Genomic DNA, 23975 nt, shown 5'->3' on the forward strand with positions numbered 1-23975 from the left:
TACCCGGATGTATTTGTAATATTCCGAACATGGCTGGTTGGTTACTCGCGTCAATGACGCTGTCTCGTCATTTCATCAAAACAGAGTCTGTCTCCATCTGCTTGTGAATAGTTACATGTTTTCTACGCCAATATGGCAACCAGGTGGGGAATCTGTAGCGCCGGGAAAATCAGCCATGATTTCACAGTGGCACTGAAAACCCTCCCTCCCGGAGACCATCAGGTACTTGTACCCGTTTACAGTAGACAGTGACACCGACCACCACAGACTTTATTGTAGTCGTGTTCAAGCCTGTTGGCTATCTTCCGCGTGGAGTTTCAAATGGACGTGAATGATCTGAACTGTTGTATGCGTTGTTTGTTGGCAACCTTGTACTTTACGAAGTTTCCGATTCCTGTTGGAACGTTCAACAAATTATACCCACCCGTTTTATGATCAGAAATCAGAAGGTTGCACTGCACCCATGTAGTTAACTTTAAGTAGATTGTAACAGTTACAATGTGGCCCATTGTAATGAATTTTTAGAGTTGCTGACATTACATTCTCGTTTACTGCCACTCGTTTACTACACTCTGCACAAATGAATGATTTACCGCAAAACTCGAACTAAATGAGCATGTGGGGAAATGTAATATCGAAATGTGAAAGTGGCTTATTTAAAAGTGCCACATGCTACAAACATGTTGCAAATGTAAAGTGATGAATGAATGAAAAAGCCAACCTTTTGGTCTTCCCTAGATTGTTGCTGTGGCAGCACGGAAACTACAGGTTGCTGAGGCGTTTGCAAAGAAGCACAGCATCCCTCAAGCCTACGGCAGCTATGAGGAACTGGCCAGAGATCCAGAGATTGGTCAGTGTCTTGTCTCAAACATAATCTAGCCGTGTCGCCTCAGGTGCTTAATGTCCCTCTCGGCATGTGTAATATGCGTCAGAACAGTGTTTATTAGTGCCTTTTTATTATGGCATTTTTCTAAACGGCCTCATGTCCAGTAATACAATGTATTCCTCTTCTAATTCTTGAAAATGTATTCTTAATTCTGTCTCCTCATTGTCACTGTGTGTGGGTAGAGGTGGTATATGTGGGCACCATCCACCCATACCACCTGCCAGTTGGCATGCTCTTCATGAAGGCCCAGAAGAATGTGCTGTGTGAGAAGCCTATGGCCATGAACCTCAGAGAGGTACAAGAGCTGGTGGCCTCTGCTAAGATGAACAAAGTCTTTCTGATGGAGGTAAAACGGACAGTTACACCTGTGTCATTATGACCACGTCACATACCCAGCCAGTGTTTCAGCAGCACTCAGGTGAAGGTGTGTGTTAAAAATAATACATCATTCATCTTTGTTCATGTATTTGTGTTTAACCATAGTGCTCTCCCTCCTCCTCCCTTGATGCTCCAGGCAGTGTGGACCCGCTTCTTCCCAGCTTCTCTGGAGATCGAGCGCCTGCTGTCTCGGGGGGAGGTGGGTGAGGTGAAGATGGTAAAGGCAGACTTTGGGGTGCCCCTCATGCACGTGCCCAGAGCGGTGGAGAAGGAGCTGGGAGGGGGGGCGCTGCTGGACATCGGCATCTACTGCCTGCAGTTTATATGCATGGTGTACAATGGAGACAAGCCTGAGTGCATCCAAGCCACCGGTGTCTGTCTGGAAACAGGTAGTGAGACAGCGATCGGACACTTAGAAACGAATACTAGTGGTAGATATTGGGGGTACTAGTGATCTACCTATTGGGGATATCCTACTAGTGCTTTAGCTATTGGGGATATATTACTAGTGATCTACCTATTGGGGATATCCTACTAGTGCTTTAGCTATTGGGGATATATTACTAGTGATCTACCTATTGGGGATATATTACTAGTGATCTACCTATTGGGGATATCCTACTAGTGCTTTAGCTATTGGGGATATATTACTAGTGATCTACCTATTGGGGATATCCTACTAGTGCTTTAGCTATTGGGGATATATTACTAGTGATCTACCTATTGGGGATATATTACTAGTGCTTTACCTATTGGGGATATATTACTAGTGATCTACCTATTGGGGATATCCTACTAGTGCTTTAGCTATTGGGGATATATTACTAGTGATCTACCTATTGGGGATATATTACTAGTGATCTACCTATTGGGGATATCCTACTAGTGCTTTAGCTATTGGGGATATATTACTAGTGATCTACCTATTGGGGATATCCTACTAGTGCTTTAGCTATTGGGGATATATTACTAGTGATCTACCTATTGGGGATATATTACTAGTGATCTACCTATTGGGGATATATTACTAGTGATCTACCTATTGGGGATATATTACTAGTGCTTTAGCTATTGGGGATATATTACTAGTGATCTACCTATTGGGGATATATTACCAGTGATCTACCTATTGGGGATATCCTACTAGTGCTTTAGCTATTGGGGATATATTACTAGTGATCTACCTATTGGGGATATATTACTAGTGATCTACCTATTGGGGATATCCTACTAGTGCTTTAGCTATTGGGGATATATTACTAGTGATCTACCTATTGGGGATATATTACTAGTGATCTACCTATTGGGGATATCCTACTAGTGCTTTAGCTATTGGGGATATATTACTAGTGATCTACCTATTGGGGATATCCTACTAGTGCTTTAGCTATTGGGGATATATTACTAGTGATCTACCTATTGGGGATATATTACTAGTGATCTACCTATTGGGGATATATTACTAGTGATCTACCTATTGGGGATATATTACTAGTGATCTACCTATTGGGGATATATTACTAGTGATCTACCTATTGGGGATATCCTACTAGTGCTTTAGCTATTGGGGATATATTACTAGTGATCTACCTATTGGGGATATCCTACTAGTGCTTTAGCTATTGGGGATATATTACTAGTGATCTACCTATTGGGGATATATTACTAGTGATCTACCTATTGGGGATATCCTACTAGTGATCTACCTATTGGGGATATATTACTAGTGCTTTAGCTATTGGGGATATATTACTAGTGATCTACCTATTGGGGATATATTACTAGTGATCTACCTATTGGGGATATATTACTAGTGATCTACCTATTGGGGATATATTACTAGTGATCTACCTATTGGGGATATCCTACTAGTGCTTTAGCTATTGGGGATATATTACTAGTGATCTACCTATTGGGGATATCCTACTAGTGCTTTAGCTATTGGGGATATATTACTAGTGATCTACCTATTGGGGATATATTACTAGTGATCTACCTATTGGGGATATCCTACTAGTGATCTACCTATTGGGGATATATTACTAGTGCTTTAGCTATTGGGGATATATTACTAGTGATCTACCTATTGGGGATATATTACTAGTGATCTACCTATTGGGGATATATTACTAGTGATCTACCTATTGGGGATATATTACTAGTGATCTACCTATTGGGGATATCCTACTAGTGCTTTAGCTATTGGGGATATATTACTAGTGATCTACCCATTGGGGATATATTACTAGTGATCTACCTATTGGGGATATATTACTAGTGATCTACCTATTGGGGATATATTACTAGTGCTTTAGCTATTGGGGATATATTACTAGTGATCTACCTATTGGGGATATATTACTAGTGATCTACCTATTGGGGATATATTACTAGTGCTTTAGCTATTGGGGATATATTACTAGTGATCTACCTATTGGGGATATATTACTAGTGATCTACCTATTGGGAATATATTACTAGTGATCTACCTATTGGGGATATATTACTAGTGATCTACCTATTGGGGATATATTACTAGTGCTTTAGCTATTGGGGATATATTACTAGTGATCTACCTATTGGGGATATATTACTAGTGCTATAGCTATTGGGGATATATTACTAGTGATCTACCTATTGGGGATATATTACTAGTGATCTACCTATTGGGGATATATTACTAGTGCTTTAGCTATTGGGGATATATTACTAGTGATCTACCTATTGGGGATATATTACTAGTGATCTACCTATTGGGGATATATTACTAGTGCTTTAGCTATTGGGGATATATTACTAGTGATCTACCTATTGGGGATATATTACTAGTGCTTTAGCTAGTGGGGATATATTACTAGTGATCTACCTATTGGGGATATATTACTAGTGCTTTAGCTATTGGGGATATATTACTAGTGCTTTACCTATTGGGGATATATTACTCGTGATCTACCCATTGGGGATATATTACTAGTGCTTTACCTATTGGGGATATATTACTAGTGATCTACCTATTGGGGATATATTACTAGTGCTTTAGCTATTGGGGATATATTACTAGTGCTTTAGCTATTGGGGATATATTACTAGTGCTTTACCTATTGGGGATATATTACTAGTGCTTTAGCTATTGGGGATATAGTACTAGTGCTTTACCTATTGGGGATATATTACTAGTGATCTACCTATCGGGGATATATTACTAGTGCTTTACCTATTGGGGATATATTACTAGTGCTTTAGCTATTGGGGATATATTACTAGTGATTTACCTATTGGGGATATATTACTAGTGATCTACCTATTGGGGATATATTACTAGTGATCTACCTATTGGGGATATATTACTAGTGATCTACCTATTGGGGATATATTACTAGTGCTTTAGCTATTGGGGATATATTACTAGTGATTTACCTATTGGGGATATATTACTAGTGATCTACCTATTGGGGATATATTACTAGTGCTTTAGCTATTGGGGATATATTACTAGTGATCTACCTATTGGGGATATATTACTAGTGATCTACCTATTGGGGATATATTACTAGTGCTTTAGCTATTGGGGATATATTACTAGTGATTTACCTATTGGGGATATATTACTAGTGATATATTGGGGATATATTACTAGTGCTTTAGCTATTGGGGATATATTACTAGTGCTTTACCTATTGGAGATATATTACTAGTGCTTTACCTATTGGGGATATATTACTAGTGATTTACCTATTGGGGATATATTACTAGTGCTTTACCTATTGGAGATATATTACTAGTGCTTTACCTATTGGAGATATATTACTAGTGATCTACCTATTGGGGATATATTACTAGTGATTTACCTATTGGGGATATATTACTAGTGCTTTAGCTATTGGGGATATATTACTAGTGATTTACCTATTGGGGATATATTACTAGTGATCTACCTATTGGGGATATATTACTAGTGCTTTAGCTATTGGGGATATATTACTAGTGATCTACCTATTGGGGATATATTACTAGTGATCTACCTATTGGGGATATATTACTAGTGCTTTAGCTATTGGGGATATATTACTAGTGATTTACCTATTGGGGATATATTACTAGTGCTTTAGCTATTGGGGATATATTACTAGTGCTTTACCTATTGGAGATATATTACTAGTGCTTTACCTATTGGGGATATATTACTAGTGATTTACCTATTGGGGATATATTACTAGTGCTTTACCTATTGGAGATATATTACTAGTGCTTTACCTATTGGAGATATATTACTAGTGATCTACCTATTGGGGATATATTACTAGTGATTTACCTATTGGGGATATATTACTAGTGCTTTACCTATTGGGGATATATTACTAGTGCTTTAGCTATTGGGGATATATTACTAGTGCTTTAGCTATTGGGGATATATTACTAGTGATCTACCTATTGGGGATATATTACTAGTGATCTACCTATTGGGGATATATTACTAGTGCTTTAGCTATTGGGGATATATTACTAGTGATTTACCTATTGGGGATATATTACTAGTGATCTACCTATTGGGGATATATTACTAGTGATCTACCTATTGGGGATATATTACTAGTGATCTACCTAGTGGGGATATATTACTAGTGATCTACCTATTGGGGAAATATTACTAGTGCTTTAGCTAGTGGGGATATATTACTAGTGCTTTAGCTATTGGGGATATATTACTAGTGATCTACCTATTGGGGATATATTACTAGTGCTTTACCTATTGGGGATATATTACTAGTGATCTACCTATTGGGGATATATTACTAGTGCTTTAGCTATTGGGGATATATTACTAGTGATCTACCTATTGGGGATATATTACTAGTGCTTTAGCTATTGGGGATATATTACTAGTGATCTACCTATTGGGGATATATTACTAGTGATCTACCTATTGGGGATATATTACTAGTGATCTACCTATTGGGGATATATTACTAGTGATCTACCTAATGGGGATATATTACTAGTGCTTTACCTATTGGGGATATATTACTAGTGATCTACCTATTGGGGATATCCTACTAGTGCTTTAGCTATTGGGGATATATTACTAGTGATCTACCTATTGGAGATATCCTACTAGTGCTTTAGCTATTGGGGATATATTACTAGTGATCTACCTATTGGAGATATCCTACTAGTGCTTTAGCTATTGGGGATATATTACTAGTGATCTACCTATTGGGGATATCCTACTAGTGCTTTACCTATTGGGGATATATTACTAGTGATCTACCTATTGGGGATATCCTACTAGTGCTTTAGCTATTGGGGATATATTACTAGTGATCTACCTATTGGAGATATATTACTAGTGATCTACCTATTGGGGATATCCTACTAGTCCTTTAGCTATTGGGGATATATTACTAGTGATCTACCTATTGGGGATATATTACTAGTGCTTTACCTATTGGGGATATATTACTAGTGATCTACCTATTGGGGATATCCTACTAGTGCTTTAGCTATTGGGGATATATTACTAGTGCTTTACCTATTGGGGATATATTACTAGTGATCTACCTATTGGGGATATATTACTAGTGCTTTACCTATTGGGGATATATTACTAGTGATCTACCTATTGGGGATATATTACTAGTGATCTACCTATTGGGGATATATTACTAGTGATTTACCTATTGGGGATATATTACTAGTGATCTACCTATTGGGGATATATTACTAGTTCTTTACCTATTGGGGATATATTACTAGTGATCTACCTATTGGGGATATATTACTAGTGATCTACCTATTGGGGATATATTACTAGTGATCTACCTATTGGAGATATATTACTAGTGATCTACCTATTGGGGATATATTACTAGTGCTTTACCTATTGGGGATATATTACTAGTGATCTACCTATTGGGGATATATTACTAGTGCTTTAGCTATTGGGGATATATTACTAGTGCTTTAGCTATTGGGGATATATTACTAGTGATCTACCTATTGGGGATATATTACTAGTGCTTTAGCTATTGGGGATATATGTCACGCCCTGGTCTATATTTATTATGTTTATCTTCATTTATTGGGTCAGGCCAGGGTGTGACATGGGTTTATTTGTGGTGTGTTTCGTCTTGGGGTTGTGTGGGGTGTATAGCATAGTCTATGGCTGCCTGAGGCGGTTCTCAATCAGAGTCAGGTGATTATCGTTGTCTCTGATTGGGAACCATATTTAGGTAGCCATATTCTTTGAGTGTTTTCGTGGGTGTTTGTTCCTGTCTCTGTGTCTTCACCAGATAGGACTGTTTAGGTTTTCACGTTCTGTTTGTTGTTTTTGTATTGTTCGTGTTTTTTCGTTCTTCAATAAATATGTCTCAAAAGTACCACGCTGCATTTTGGTCCACTCCTCCTTCAACAGAAGAAAGCCGTTACAATATATTACTAGTTCTTTAGCTATTGGGGATATCCTAGTACCGCAGCTAGCAATTGTAGAGAACACTCAGGTCATATCTTTATATTCCTCCACTTTTAAGATTTTAGTCCTTGTGTCAACTCCCTGCTTCTGATATATATTCCTGTGATATCAGTGTTAGTCTTCTCCCTGTTGTTTTTAAACATTTAAAAAATGTACCTCTTATTTAACTAGTCAAGTCAGTTAAAATGAAATTCTTATTTACAATGATGGCTTACACTCTGTTGTCTGTCCTGTTGCCCTCTTTGGGTTCACTCAGAAGTCATTCCATTGCCACTGAGGTTTAAATTACAATGGTCTTCTTTATAACCGTTTAGCTTGAGGTTTACAATGGTTAGCCTGTAAAAGTTGTGCAACAGCTGTTTTCCTATTACCTACTGAATCTGTCAATTCTGCCATGTTTAACCAGGGAGAGGGCCAGTCTTTCTACTTTTTCTTAGATTAGGCTTCACTCTCACCTCTATCACTTTTACTGTCGGAAAATATTTTGTCGTGCTATTCAGGTAGTCCAAAAGTGGAATGTTAATGACTCCCTGCAACGACAGTGCTACTCAGAAAGGGCATGTTCATTACAATGCAGAGCTGTAGACCCGTGTTCACTCTAGTTTGAATGGACGATATGGTCTGTGGAAAGGACATGATGGAAGGACTACTGAAATGTTGGAGGGAGGGAACGTGTATCAATATGTGTTGAACATGTTAACAGGTGCATTTCTTTATCAGACTTGTCATTGTGTTTGTGCCAGGTGTGGATGAAGGCATGGTGGTCACCCTGAGGTTCTCCAGGAACAGAATGGCAGTGTTCACCTGCTCTATTGCTGTGGAGCTTCCCAACGACGCTGTTATCATTGGCACCAAGGGAACCATGAGGGTAGGTTCTACAAGGGACACACTCCTCCAAAAACACATTTGATACGTTGAATCAATGTCGCATCATAGCTAATTCAAACCACCTACTAATCATAAAAAGTCTAATTATACAGTATGTATTCTAGTGGTGGTGTACACTGTGTGTTAATTCACCTAGGTTCCTGAGCACATGTGGTGTCCTACCTCCCTAGTGGTGAATGGGAAGGAGATTCAATACACTCTGCCTGAGCCCTACCTGCCCCTCAACTTCATCAACAGCACTGGGATGCGCTATGAGGCAGAGGAGGTGCGCCAGTGCCTGCTCAAAGGTACACTGATGAGACCATAGATAACAGTGTGCGACATGGATTGCCTTTCAACTAGCTCCCTGCCTTCCCTAAATGTTGAAGCAGTTACAGACCCATGTCTTGTTTACTTATTGTGAAATCACAACAAGATGGCAGCAAACCATCTGAAATGCCCTCAACATGTCTCTGACATTCAGCGAGCTCAACACTTCTGTAATGTGTCCTGAGAATACTCCAGACAAAACAAACCACTGGCAAATTCAATGGGCCTTTTCGTGAAATAATAATACAAATATGTATGTGTGGAGAAACAATATTTTTGAGATGATTTGCATAGAGCCCCAACAGATCCAGAGATGGCGCAATCTCTATTGCCCTCCACAATGCCCTTTCCCACCTGGACAAAATAAACACTTATGTGAGAATGCTGTTCAATGACTACAGTTCCGAGTTCAACACCATAGTGCCATCCAAGTTCATCACTAAGCTAAGGAGCTAAGGACTCTGCTACTGGATCCAGGACTTCCTGACGTGCTGCCCCCAGGTGGTAAGGGTAGGCATCCTGTATTCCCTGTTCACCCACGACACCGTGGCCGCGCACAACTCCAACACCATCAAGTTTGCCAATGACGCGACGGTGGTAGACCTGATCACCGACAAGCAGTGTGGTGCTAGGACAAACTTTCCCTCAACGTGGGCAAGACAAAGGAGCTTATCTTGGACTACAGGAAGAGGGGGGGGTGTTGAACACACCCGCATTCACATCAATGGAGCGGGATGAGAGCTTCAGGTACCTCGTTGTCCAAATCACTAAGGACCTATTATGGTCCAAACACACCACGGCAGTGCCTCTTCCCCCTCAGAAAGCTGAGAAGGTTTGGCATGGGCCCTCATATCCTGACTAGCTGCATCACTGCTTGGTATGGCAACTGCAAAGTACTAGAGGGTACTGCACATATGAGTGGTCCTTTGTCCCCAGCACAAGGTGCACTTAAAGATCATACTGTTTAATCAGCTTCTTGATAATCCAGCCAACAGACAGGCGTGGTTCATCTTGGCAAAGGAGAAATGCTCACTAGCAGGGATGTAAACAAATTTGTGCAGTCTTATTTCAGCTCATGAAACCAATACTTTGTTGTTCAGTAGATTTTCATTTAGCAAATATTTTACTTCAACTGTGCATTGTTGGGAATGGGCTCAAAAGTCAACACCGGTTGTAGTCAGTGCATGTGACCAATGACATTTTATTTGATGTGTTCCTCAGAAAACAGTTGTACCTTCAGTGCAGATGTCTTCTGATGTAAGCTCTGCCTAATGTCTCCTGGCAACATGTCAGACAATGCAATCTCTAGTGATTCTCTTGTGTCCTGTAGGCCTGAAGGAGAGCCCCAGGATGTCCCAGGCAGACTCTCTGCTCCTGGCTGAGGTGATGGATGAGGCACGCAGGCAGGTGGGAGTGGTTTACAGCCAGGACCGCCAGTGACCAACAGACCTTTGTTTAATAAAATGATCCACTAAATGGTCTTTGTCATCAAAACACTTAATTGACTTTCCCTAATATCATAGAGTCTATGGAATCCTTTAAGACCACGTTAAGAAAATGAACTGAGGCACATTTGGAGTATAAATTCTATGTAATGTCAACAGTCAGTGGTGAGTAGCTCCAAGCCAGTCTGAGATGGCACGTACACAAATCTTGTGAACCCAGTTAAGAGTACTGTTATACAAACATGACAGGAACAAGACAGGTGCTCATCTCTTTTAATGATTGAAATCCAGTAGTAAAGGACAACTCATTACACCAGTTAACATTGTGTTACACCCTACCCTCACAATCGAAGAAGCAGTTGGACATTTAGACACAGACACACTAGGTCACCGACAGACAGGAGCAAGAGGAAAGAGGTTGAAGGGGAGGGGGGGGGGGTCCAACTCATTTCTTATTCCCCCCCCCACACAGTGCCCTCTGAAAAACCCTCAAAGTACTGAATTCATACATCATTCATTTGAGAGAACTATGTGGCAGCTTACATACATACACAGTGGTTCTTAAGTGCCAACTTAGTTATGACCAAAATGTAAGGGCTTTCTAAGAATAATTCAACACAAAAAAGTAACCTGTCAAACTATTATAGGACTTCTATGGTTAGACAAAATATATAGTATTGGATGCCCAGAATCTAAATTCACCTTTCACAAAAGTCAAGTATAATACAGAATGTAACATTGTCTACAGTAGATTGGGAGTGCAGAGAAAGTATACAGAACACAATGCAAATACAGACAGCACAACAAGGGGCTATGTTTGGGGGAAGAGTTTAACTGTGACAGGGCCTTAAAGAAGAGCTGTTCGTCGGGTTGCCACCATTTTGTTCGCGTTATAGGAATTGGAGTGTGTGTTATTTTTACAAGTTACAGTATATCAGGCTCTCTTAAGGTGTGCCCCTCCTGCCTCTAAAAACAGAGGTGCCTGGGACGCGCAGACCAACAGGCTAGGTTGTAGCTCTTTCAGTCTGGTTTGAATGTAAGAATCATACATGGTTTTGTTTGTGTGAATAAATACAGCCGTTTCTGGTGGGCGCGTACAGATACCCTGGAGACTGGGGGCGAACAGAGCACACCTACGTGAGGGGAACCCTGGGGTGGACTGTAGTGGGGAGATTTCCTATTGGTCGAGTCACCACCACTGGCCTGTTCTTGGTGAGGAAGAAAAGGCCAGGTGTTTGTTGTGGGCTGTACAAGTCTGAGCCCTGGTGTTGGGACAGGGAGCGGTGAGCTGAGGGACAAGGAGTGCAAGACAGTGGAGGGGTGAGAAGGGCAAAGGAGGGTACCAGTAGTCATAATTCAGGGAACCACGACCACACGCATGGTGTTGGTATAGCCAGAGCCTGGGCGCCAACCGGTCAGGACGATCACCACATCTCCCTCCTTGAAGAACCCTCGCTCCTTGCCTGGAAAAAAAAAGCGCAAAGTTGTCAACACCATACTCCTACTAGTGTTGTCAACACACCAGGATTTGTATTGCAATCCTAAACCTGGTATCGAAGTCAATGGCAAACAAATGCTATAAAGATGATCCAAAGTCAAAGAACAGCACTTGATCCAGACAGAAACTAGTCTACTACACTGATCTGGCAAATCTCTGGGCATCTCAAGTTCAAGATTACATTTGGAATGTTTAAAATAAGTCAATTTGAGACAGTCACGTATGAATCAATTATACAATCAATTTGACTTTGGTGAAAACAATCCAACTACATAAAACATGACAGTAGTCATTTATTTGAATAGTAGGTCTTGATAAACTAAATCAAGATGTAGCCTAGGCCTGCTCACTGGATGCTTTGAGTTGAGCTTCTTCTGGCTGATTAGTTTGTCACCTGGGGCTACAATCTGCTTCCCTTCGGGACTTATTTTATTGTATTGAGCAACATTTGCATAGAAGTAGTAATATTTTTAAAGGTGCAAGCTGTTTCTAAGACAGTCAATCATAAAGCACCTGCGGTCAGTTCGGCGAGGGAGAGACGATTAACCCAGTTAATGTTTTTGGTGACGATCAGATTTGAATTTTTTTTTTACGCTTATGACCAAACAAAAGTTCTAGCGTAGTGAATTGATTTTAACTTAAGCTGTAAACTAGCAAGGAAAGTTTGTATTGGAGTGAATCTTCCCTTTCAGGATAATTGGATACATGGTAGTTTGAAACTATTCTGTGTGATTCGGTTTGATTAGAGGAACGAATCGATGGTGTGATACGACACTAGCATTTGTTGCATACACACATTCCTTTTCCATTCCAAATTAAAATCTGATGCTAATGGAGCTCATGAGCTGAACCTGTCAGAGTTGACTCAAATGCATGCAGTGAAAAACTAAGTCTGAAACCAAGAAATTAAACAAAAAACAGAATTTGGGAGAAGAGGTTTTATAGGCCCCCCCATTGAGCGTTTTAATAACATTATAAACTAGGTGGTTCGAGCCCTGAATGCTGATTGGCTGACAGCCGTATACCAAATGTATGACAGAACAAAGGGTGCTCTAATTACATTGGTAACCAGTTTATAATAGCAATAAGGCACCTCAGGGGTTTGTGATAAAATGGTCAATATACCACGGCTAAGGGCTGTTCTTACACACGACGCACCGTGGAGTGCCTGGACACAGCCCGTAGCCATAGTATTGGCCTTTACCACATCTCCCCGGGACTTATTGTTTAACTATTTTACCAGGTATATTGACAGAACAGTGCAATATTTTCTCTTGTACACTAATGACATGGAAGAGAAGTGTGCCTATTTGAAACCTAGGATTGTAAGACCCCTGGTTTAGACCGTCAAGAGTGAGCTTTTATTCTGGTGAACACTAAAATACCATAAATATCCAGATCATCTTACAGCTCATGAAATAATCTTTGTAATGGCTGTGGACTCTCACCCATTTCCATGGCGAAGTTGACCCTGAGGTCGACATCCTCGGCCCAGACGTCGTGGGCAGGCTTGTTGTAGAGGACGGGGAAGATCCCGCGATACAGGTGGGCCTGGCGGGCGGTCTGGCCGTTACGGGTCACAGCAATGATGGGGGCGCGGGGCCTGTACCTGGAGATCAGGTGGGCTGACCTGCACACAGACAACACAGCTCAGACTGTCAGCCAATGACACACCCAAGGCCTGCTGCCATTCCAATTTCAGATACTGGCAATATGGCTTCAACAAAGCCTACAGAAATCTATAAAAGGGGTAGATTTCTGAAACTTTTAATTAAAATGTATTTCTGAAATATTAGGAAACTAATGATTTGATTAGTAGAGGACCTACTCGATAGTAAAATAAATGTTTGCGTAAACCTAGTGTGCATTGATGTCAATGGGAGCTAATTTGAATTACGTGCCAAGTCCAAGGATGTCTCATTGTGAACATTAAACAAGCCAGTTAACATTTCATCCTGTTGGTTCTGTTGGGGTTACAAAGACAGTCACTCTAGATTGTTTGACCAAAGTCAGCACATTGAGAGTTAAAAATATTAGGAAAATGTCAAAGTTCAGCAGTCAAAAAGGTCGGTTGATGTGAGGGTGAACACAAGTGAATGACTCCTGCAGTGTTTTGTCAATACAGCCACAAATCTGTGGTGTTGCCAATAATGTTGAGGACTCTTAAAATTAATAATACACATTTTCTTCTTGTATTTATTATCTACAGATCTGTCTCTACAGAGTGGCCTCTGTCTGTGCAACCCATAAAACTCCCCACCCACCCTTCTACAGCTCACATTACTGTCTCCACCCACACAGAGGGGTGACGTCTATCTGGGACCATGCAACCATTCCCCACCAATCTAAAGTAGGGGAATAGGATGTTAAGGGTCAGAGTTGCATGTTCTGTAAGTCCCTGCCGCTGCCTGCCCCCTCTTACCTGCCGCTGCCTGCCCCCTCTTACCTGCCGCTGCCTGCCCCCTCTTACCTGCCGGTCTTTGTGAGTACGACGAGGGCACTAGCACAGCACTTGAATGAGGACTCCACTGCACCACAGGCCACGGCCTCAGAGGGGTCCCGGGTCAGGTGGGTGGTGCGCCGCAGCTCCTCAAACAGCTGTCTGTGAAAGGTGGCTGCCTCAGCCTCCCGAGCAATCTGAGTATGAGGGTGGGCCCGAGGCACGGGAGTTACACTCAGTCACACCAAGAGGCATGCCTCGCACCTGAGGCATGGCAAACGCTTATCCAGTCCTGGTCCAGTTCATTTAAGGGGTTAGGTGGATGTAACAGCTGTCAAGCAGAGGCACTACCAGATATGTCTTATAATGGATTCAACTTTTAGTGGTCTCCAGTTTGTTGTGACCGTAAAGACCTGTAAACGTGTGCCATGCCCTTTCATTCAGGCCCTGTCTCTCCCTACTCTGGCTTCTCACAAACCTCCCGAGTCCCCCTCCCGAACAGCTGTGCTACAGCCACCTGCCTACCTTCCAGAGTTAGTGAGCACAATGAACGCAGAGGACAAGATCTTAAAGGAGGCCTCCACAGCGCCGATGGCGATAGCCTCGGCCGGGTCGGTAGAGTGTGGTGCGGCGCGCCGCAGGTCCTCGAACACCTGCCGATGAAACATGGCTGCCTCTGCCTCGCGAGCGATCTGGCACAGGCGAGGGCAAGATGTAGCAGACGGACAGGAAGAACACCAGACAGATGGATATAAGGAAAGAGTGATAGGAAACGAGATAGAGGTAGGGTAGGAAGTTAAGGTGAAAGGAATAGGATGAGGAGATGGAGAGGTAGGCAGAGAGAAAGGGCAGAAATGTAGGTTTAGTCAGAGTGCAGTTTAGTGAGACAAGAACAAAACATACATGTTAAAACACAGCCAAATGGGCCACCGCAGCCAGTGCATTTAGCTATGGCGTCTAACATCACAGCATTACAAAAAAACTAAACTGCTTTTATTATCCTATGCTAATTCTATAGTTAGTATCGGAATATAATTCTACATACCACCCAAACTGACTTTGCTCATTCAAACTAGTTAGCTGTGAAGAGGTTATGAGATGGGCAGGTAACTATAGCCAACTGGTGTTATAACATGCACGCCTTGCAGTCACACGAAGAGATAGTCAAACAGGAAATGAGAGGAATAAGAAACATCTTTCAAAGTCTAATAAAAAAAACTAAGAGGGAAAACATTGAAAGACCGTAAAAGAGAAGCTGTTAAGAGGCAGAGTTAGTCTGAGCGTAACGTCAGCCCTTGCGTAGGACAGTGCCTTCAGTTGACAAACAATGCATTCTTAAGAGGTGAAAACATGTTAAAGAGTGAAGGACTTGGTGCTGCAGGGAACCCATAAGCAGCTGCTCAAGGACTGCTGAGTCACATCTGCCTGCATCCAGAGAGGAGTGCAGCAGCTGAACTAGAGTCAGCTGTTAAAGGCCTGAGTAGAAGGAAGTGAGGGCAGCGTCAGCCACATTCTCCACCCATGTCCTACACTCTGTACTATTAAAACCAGGTGAGCAACCATTCTATGGATCATTATGAGTCAATATAATACCGGCTGAATCCAGACTGCTTTTGCTGACCCTGACAAACATCACATAAAACAAACAAATAAAAAAGTGGAAATGCGTGTTTGACTTCCATCTGCAACATGACTTCCAGTAGCCCTGACCCTGCTGTTGATAGGTCTACACAGTGTAGGTCAGGACTAGTGGTAGTCGAGGGCTGATGAGATCCAGACTGAAGGACAGTACTGGAGGCTAACTGTAGGGGGCACTGTCTCACCATGTGCTGTGTGCGGACAGCCTCCAGGGGGTAGTCTCCCTTGGCAGTCTCGCCACTCAGCATAATGCAGTCAGCTCCATCCAGCACGGCGTTGGCCACGTCACTGCCCTCAGCACGGGTGGGCCTGGGCTTCTTGATCATGCTCTCCAACATCTGTGGAAAGGACAGGGATTCACAATGTCAGGCTACCAACAGTGTAATAACACGCACAACCTTTCACATCACAACAAACTTTTTTTTTTTTTTTTTAAAGTAAAGTAAAGTAAACTGACCTGTGTGGCGCAGGTGATTGGCTTGCCGGCTCTGTTGCAGCGGCCAATCATCATCTTCTGGGCCAGGAACACCTTCTCTGTGGGGATCTCAATTCCCAGGTCACCACGGGCAACCATGATGCCATCACTGGCTTCCATGATTTCATCAAACCTGCACAGGGGACAGGAAACCAGATTCAGATGTAGTATTAGGATTTAACATTCCCATCGAGTTGGTGAATGTGAATTTAGTGCTGAACATAAAGATTTTGGGCACTGGCCAGTCGAGCACAATTTCTAATATCCAAGGGTCCAAAATCAGCTTGTATTTCTGTGCATTTATGCCATCGCACAGACCTGCGCACTCCCTCATGGTTCTCCAGCTTGCTGATGATCTTGATGTTCTTGCCCTTCTCTCCCAGCACCTTCCTGACAGCGTGCACGTCGGCTGCTTTACGGATGAAAGAGGCAAACACCATGTCCACTCCTTGCTCCACGCCGAAGGTCAGGTCAGAGATGTCCTTCTCAGAGACAGCAGGCAGGTCCACAGCAGCACCAGGCAGGTTCACACCCTTCTTACTGCCCAGGGTCCCTCCATTCTCAATCTCACACATCAGGTAGTCACCACCTGGGGACACACATTGGAGAAGACACTTAACTGTTATCTCCAGGCAATAAAGAATAGTAAAGGACCATCTGCCCATTCTTTACTCACCCAAATGTTCAATAAGTGAGGAGATTCTAGGGCTCATAGATCCTCAAAGGAATATTCTCTAGTCTATTCAGCTCTTAAGTGAGAGCCAGACATGGACTCACCGATTTCCTTGACCTGGAGGGACACGAGTCCATCGTCGATGTAGATCTTGCTGCCCTGCTCCACCACCCTGGTGATGTTCTTGTAGTCCAGCCACAGATTGTCTTCATCACAGTTCTCCTGGTAGGCATCATCCAGGGTCAACTTGATCATGTTGCCCTTCTTCAGCTCCACCTCAGATGTGCCACTCTGACACACACACACAAAGGACCATGGATGAGTCTCAATAGGAACCATGACTATGGTGGAAAATGTAAAACTTGTTGTATATTTGAGGTTTAAAAGGCTTATGAAATTTCAGGCTTGATTTTGCCTTAAGAAGGATCAACCCCTATATAAATGCAAAGTAACTATAATCCACATTTCCCATTGCTGCAGGATTATTTTCCTGCTGTAGCAAACTGGCTCAAATTAAGATCCCACATCTGTACTCAATATTTAGTACAACAAAATTAGTGTAGTAAACATTTGATAGGGCCTCCAATCAGTTGATGTGTGCTGGGAGCATGGTAGTTAAGTGTTGGTTGGTTCTACTCACTCCCTTGATAAGTCCAGTCCTGATCTCAGGTCCCTTGGTGTCCAGAGCGATGGCCACGGGGCGGTAGTGGATGCTGCCAGGCTCAAAGCTCTCACAGGCCTCGCGCACATTCTTAATAGTCTCACAGTGGTACTGTGCAACAGAGAATAGAATAAAACATTCTATAAGGAGGAAATAATTTATGAACAGGCTTGTACAGTTAACACTAAAGCAACAATGTATCAGCCAGATGGTCACTGAAATAAAATGTCTATGTGAGAGATGGCACAGGCATGGGAAAACTCATGTCAGAGGGTAGAAACCTAGTGTAGGTGTAATGAGTCACGCAACAGAATCAGCTGACAACATATCAGGGCAGGGCAATAAAAGATAATGCATTCTTATAACCAGTGGTGTAACGTACTTGAGAATACTACTTAAGTCATTTTTGGCTACTTTTACTTTACTACATTCCAAACAGAAAAATTTACTTTTTACTCCATACATTTTCCCTGACACCCAAAAGAACGTTACATTTTGACAGTGAAATTGTCTTATTCACACTTAGAGAACATCCCTGGTCATTCCTACCACATCTGATCCGGCACGCACTAAACAAATGCTTTGTTTGTAAATTTGAGCGTTAGAGTGTGCCCCTGGCTATCCGTCAAAAATAAATAAAGTGCCGCCTGGTTTGCTTAATATAAGGAATTAGAAATATATACACTCACTTTTGATAAGTACATTTCAGCAATTCCATTTACTTTTGATACTTATTTTTAAAACCAAATACTTTAGTAGTATTTTACTGGGTGACTTGAGTCATTTTCTAACAAGGTATCTTTACTTTTACTCAAGTATGGCAATTTAGTACTTTTTCCCCACCACTGCTTATAACTACTACAAACAGGGTCATACGCGTGAGAGAAATATGACGCAATCCAGGATGTGGTCTAGAGTCTTGACAACCGTTACCAGTAGCGCAAACAGCCATCTAGCTACCCTCTATAGGTACCACTGAGAACGTTCAAATGGTTTTCAATTAAGGCTAAGATGTTCTGAAGCGCAATAGAAAACATTCTCCCCGGATTTCTAGGAAGAAGTCACTTAAACTGGTCATATTTTTAGCTACAACATGCAGTACAGAGTAATTCATTTATGTAAACAGTGAGAGTCAAGAAGGCAAATGCATTTCGCAGAGGTTGACATTAACTGTTGCCCGATTGCCCTGGGCAGGTAAACGGAACAGTAGAGCAGGTGGAGAATCTGTGTGGCTACCCGATTGGACAGGTAAAATTGAGTCTACTGTTCCATTTGTTAATGTTCATTAGCGAATCGCAAAAAAAATAAAATAAACCAAGGCCAAGCCATTATACAGTTATTTCCCCTACAATGCCGACCACTCCCTCTAGATCACACACACACACACACACGCTCCCATTAGGCCTGCAGAAATACTGCCTATAAAACATATCCATCTGATGGGATACACAAAACTGTAGACAAGCTTACATTCCTTTCCCCTGCATGTCTCACCGCTCCCTCTAGATCACACACACGCTCCCACTAGGCCTGCAGAAATACTGCCTATAAAACACATCTGATGGGATACACCAACTACATGCCAAATCATGAACGCTTTATCACAAATCTCAAAATGGTCTGGTGGATTGAAGTTGGTCTGTGTTCCAACCACGTGCTGCATTTTTGTGAATAATTGTTGTGTCTATTTTGCAAACTGCTAGTGTGCCATTAAGCAATTAGTTACAACCCCCCTGTAAAAAGTCAGTGGCTGGTGACTGTTTCTCTTCACCAGCTGGATCACCAAAAAGTTAATTCCATGCCCCCACGTTGGAGTGAAAGAATTCCATTTATGGCATGTGCAAAGCCAAATAAAATTGTTGGGCAAGTAACCATAGTCTTCAGGCATGTGAAAACTGCTCCCAACTTGCCAGATGAGCAAGTGCCCATGAAAGCTTAATGTCAACCCCTGATTTATGGCTAGTCCCCATTTCAGATTAGACGACTCAGTACAATACCCTTTATCAGTTGTAAACTTGTGTATTTAACTATTTGTACATATCCAGGTCATGCTGTCTGTGAAGAAGGTTGTGTTAACCACACTACTACAACCTGCCTGTACACATGTACATCATAACTATACTAATGGTCTTGAGTGGCAGTGCTAGCACTACCCTTGGAGACAGCTGCCCCAATTGGCTCATGCCGCTTCTCCCCGTCTGGGTAAAGTAACCTGAGCTTTACCTAAGCACTTAATTGGCAGGTAGTCACATAGGGCTTCATTTCCATTCTCGCCTTCCCAGTTATTCTGCTGTTACTGTATCACCACAAACAGCCTTGGCATCAAATTGAGCCAAGTGCACAGTGCCAAACTACACCAAGATAACTACATTCACAGCATATACCTTAGAGCAGCTCGTCAGACAAAGCCAGGTCATCTGAGAACTGGGTATAGTTTCAGCGCATGGATATTTCATGAAGATATAAAGATGTGGAAGTACACTTCCTAACATTGATAAGCCTCCATGATACAGTAGAGGGCCAGGAGACACAGGATGACAAGGTGAGTGGCTCAGGCCCCCTGTCTGAGAGTAGCAGGTTAAGACAGAGGAAGAGTCTTTGGCCTGCTGAGTGACCTCTACTGAACAGGGAATTGAAGCAGGTGACTGAGAGTGGGAGGGACTCCACCCGTTGCTCCAGGCCTGCACCCTGGGCGGGGTGATATAACTACAGGATGAAGGCACAGATTAAGTATTTATAGTGGCACAAGCAACCCCAGGTAAGGTTTCCACTGCGGTCTGCCTGCTCCATCGCAGAGTTTAGGGCCTACCTTTGATCCTGAGCAAACAACTTCACACCGACTCTACCCTTGAACTGCACACCCTGGTTGGCACAGAGTACATCTCATATTCAAACGACATCTTCTGAAGGTAGCTGATACTTTGCAAAGAAGCATGCCTGACAGACAATGACGAGTGGCACTATGACAAAATTGGAGCAGGGGAGGCGGTCAAAATGGCGACTAGAACAGACGCTTTAGCGAGTTGCGCACCAAACTTCAGAAAGATTGTGGAGAGAAATAACACATTGCCAGACATTCCTATTATTGTTTCTACTTGCTCAAGTTAAGAGCTTTCCAGTGAGTGGAATGATAAGTGGATCATTTATTTTGGCATGTCCATGCGAAGCCGTGACAAAGAGGCGAGCTGTTCTATTGCTAAAAAAAAAAAGAGACAACGGCCATAACTAAGTTTGCCCTATGGATGATCTCACGCATTTGAAAGCTGTTGAAGATGACGAGTTTCCCTCTTTATCGGTTACTCCGTGCAAACCGCCACTCTCCTTACTCATCAACTCCAGGTCTGATGCCATTGAGAAAATGGTAGGCACAAACACCATGGTAATCAAAGGCTGGAAAAAGATTGGAGTTTGCATGTGAAAATGAGTAGCTAAAGTTGAAAAGCGTGTGGAAAAAGGTGGAACAGAATCTCACTAATCTGGAGCAATACACAAGATAAATTCCGAGACTCTACGGCATGCCCGAGGTGGAGAATGAGGATGTGCGATGCGAGGCTTTCCACATCTGCCAAGAAGTAACGTCTGCAGAGAAGATCGTTGATGTTACCGTCGATGTTGTGCATTGCCAAGAAGAAAAAGCAAAACGATTCAAGACTAAGGGGTATCATTCTCTTCACTGCCAGATTCTACAGTGATGCTGTCTTGGAAGCGGTTCGGAAGAATGTGTTCCTTCAGAGCCACGGTCTGCGTGTCGCCAAGCATCTCAACCCGGAGGACAGAAAACAAAGAACAAGTTGTGGCCAACGATCAAGAAAGCATGAAATGCTGCCTACTACGGAGAACGAGGTTATCAACAACAGTTTGAAAATCCATATTCCTCCCTAGAACTTCACCAGCAGGAACACATTGATGGTGTCACCCATGGTATTCTCATAGTACTTGCACCGACTACCTAACAAGCCTCGGTTGACAGTCTCTCGGCACGACTCAGGTACCTCAATCATTTATTAGTTTCCTCTTGTATGACCAGATGGGACCATTTTGTTTGCAAACTCACGAAGACTGAAAGTTGTATTCATTTTTTTCTGCATACAGGAACTGAGGCATACAGATCTGTTATGACTTATTTTACACTGTTGTTCTTCTATGTAGCTATTAATACTTCTTTCTCAGTGAGAACAGTCTAAAGAATGTACACACTACCAGTCAAAAGTTGACACCTAATCAGTCAAGGGTTCTTTATTTTTACTAATTTTATACATTATAGAAGTGAGGACATCAAAACTATGAAATAACACAAGGAATCACCAAGTAACCAAAAGAAAAGTGTTGAACAAATCAAAATATATATTTGAGATTCTTCAAAGTAGCCACCCTTTGCAATTGATAGCTTTGCACTCAGAGCAGCATGTTAGTATAGAGATATCTTTACAGTAAAATAAGCAAAGAGAAACCAGATGCTTTTCTAATTTCTGTAGAGAACCCGTACCCATTACATGAGGAAAGAAACTTATAATGAACACGTACGAGTATGGTGGGCTGAATTTACTGGACTTAACTAATTTAAATCATACTTAAGATCAATTGGATAAATCAATTCCTAAGAAGAACTTTATTCCTCATCATGTCTTCTCTACTTTTGGTGACTTTCACTTCATGTTGGTTTGTAATTATAATATTGGACCGAGTTCCCGTGAAACTCTGCTTTTCGTCGGCAGGTTCTTGTCAATTTCTCCACACGTTATATATGGAATAAATCGGGACATAGTATAAAATACCTTAAATTGTTTTTAGAATATTGGTTTCTGAAATAATATCCTATCGGTGAGCCAACTTGTAAATGCAGAGGGTAATGCTTATCACTTTAAGATCCATGTAACACCTCATGATTTTGCAATTCTTTAGATGTCATTCCCTCAGGTGTTGCTTTATTATTCAGGAACGTGTCAAGACCTGACTCTCAGAACATACCTACTTATTAACCCTGTTGACTCATCAGTAACAAAGATTTTTCTTCTTACTAACTAAATTAAGGAAGTTCCTTTCTAAATTCATAATTATCCTGCCAACCACCATACAAAGAAGTTTAAGAAAAACACTAATTCACATTGTACCTTTTGTAATGACCACCCAGAAACAGTGTTGCATTTTTTTGGCATTGTATTCATGGAATCAGTAGCTTTATAATTGAACACGTTTATGAGGATTTTACACTATTATGGAGAGATGTACTACTTGGATTCTTTAAACTACGATATAAATAAGTTGAAACAATTGTGTCATTTCAGGGCCAAATTTCATATTCAAAATCTCAATTTACAAACAAAAATAAATGTAACTATATTTTAAGACAAATACTCTACCAACAAAAAAAAAATCTGTTAGAATAAGTGTTTATGTCCCTTAAGGTCCTTGTGTACCGTGATATTGCACCCCCTAGCCCAATTGTCCTTTGTATGTGTATATGACACACACGTGTTCCCCCATGTACTTTTGAATTGATGTTTTTTTTTTTTTTTTTTTTTTAAATGTCCTTGACCTAATCATCAAAACCTGTGTGGGTTTGTGCTATTCAGTAGAACTGGGAATTGCCAGGGACATCGCGACACGATATCACAATGCTTTGGTGTCGATATGATATGTGTATCGCGATTCGATACTGTGACTTTAGGTCTGGATCCAGTCTGAGTAGAAGTGTGTGATCATCCTCCACTGCAGCAGTCTAGGTGTCTAGACATGCTAGGGAACCCACCTCATGAGATCCATGGGAGAAGTTCATGCGAGCGATGTTCATTCCAGACTTGATCATCTCCTTCAGCATGTCCACAGAGCGGGAGGCTGGCCCTGTTACGACAGAGGTGGGTTGAAACATCAGCACACACACGTGATGTCATACAGTATGTATTTCACAGCATCATCCTATAGTAGAGGGCCTTTAAAATACAGATGTAAAAATATTATAGGCCTACAGACATTTGAATGCTAACATCCATTGTGTTAGGCGATATTCCGTGATACCTACTGTTGTGCAGCACGTGCCAGGTGATCTAGTTACAGTATAGAATTCACAACTAAATGTTTGCCATCTAGATAGCATATAAATATTAAGTTAATTGTCTAAACATGTCCTAAATGCTCTCAAGTTGAGCATTTGGTTTACTAATTTAGTAGCTAGTTAGCCATCTAGCTGAAGATGGGATGTCAGTCTTCCAAATAGT

At 41.7% G+C, this 23975-nt stretch overlaps 2 protein-coding genes across 5 annotated transcripts in view; one reads left to right on the plus strand and one right to left on the minus strand.

The window, feature by feature from the left end:
• dhdh.2 (dihydrodiol dehydrogenase, tandem duplicate 2) lies at positions 1-10885 on the plus strand. Its single transcript, XM_064977743.1, has 7 exons — positions 1-222; positions 739-850; positions 1069-1232; positions 1401-1653; positions 8477-8601; positions 8758-8908; positions 10261-10885. Exons 1-7 carry the CDS (start codon positions 133-135, stop codon positions 10368-10370), a joined length of 1005 nt encoding a protein of 334 aa, XP_064833815.1. The 5' UTR covers positions 1-132; the 3' UTR covers positions 10371-10885.
• LOC135548272 (pyruvate kinase PKM-like) overlaps positions 10635-23975 on the minus strand; it is a 20763-nt gene continuing 7422 nt past the window's right edge. For 3 of the 4 annotated variants that reach the window (XM_064977722.1, XM_064977729.1, XM_064977703.1), the window contains 9 exons: positions 23510-23601; positions 17740-17871; positions 17204-17390; positions 16745-17015; positions 16409-16559; positions 16137-16289; positions 14839-15005; positions 13322-13503; positions 10635-11838 (listed from right to left, as the gene is read on the minus strand). In XM_064977722.1, the coding sequence (XP_064833794.1) occupies positions 11732-11838; positions 13322-13503; positions 14839-15005; positions 16137-16289; positions 16409-16559; positions 16745-17015; positions 17204-17390; positions 17740-17871; positions 23510-23601 (1442 nt within the window). In that variant the 3' untranslated portion in view covers positions 10635-11731. Of the gene's footprint in view, positions 11839-13321; positions 13504-14343; positions 14511-14838; positions 15006-16136; positions 16290-16408; positions 16560-16744; positions 17016-17203; positions 17391-17739; positions 17872-23509; positions 23602-23975 lie in introns of all 4 variants that reach the window. The other variant, XM_064977713.1, reaches the window with a different exon arrangement.

The sequence above is a fragment of the Oncorhynchus masou genome, chromosome 1 (genome assembly GCF_036934945.1).
Source record: "Oncorhynchus masou masou isolate Uvic2021 chromosome 1, UVic_Omas_1.1, whole genome shotgun sequence".
NCBI lineage: Eukaryota > Metazoa > Chordata > Actinopteri > Salmoniformes > Salmonidae > Oncorhynchus > Oncorhynchus masou.

Coding starts and splice junctions, on each gene's coding strand:
- dhdh.2 (XM_064977743.1), top strand. CDS start 133: ATGGCAACCAGGTGGGGAATCTGTAGCGCCGGGAAAATCAGCCATGAT. Junction 223..738: donor TCCCTCCCGGAGACCATCAG/GTACTTGTACCC, acceptor GGTCTTCCCTAG/ATTGTTGCTGTGGCAGCACG. Junction 1,654..8,476: donor CGGTGTCTGTCTGGAAACAG/GTAGTGAGACAG, acceptor TGTTTGTGCCAG/GTGTGGATGAAGGCATGGTG.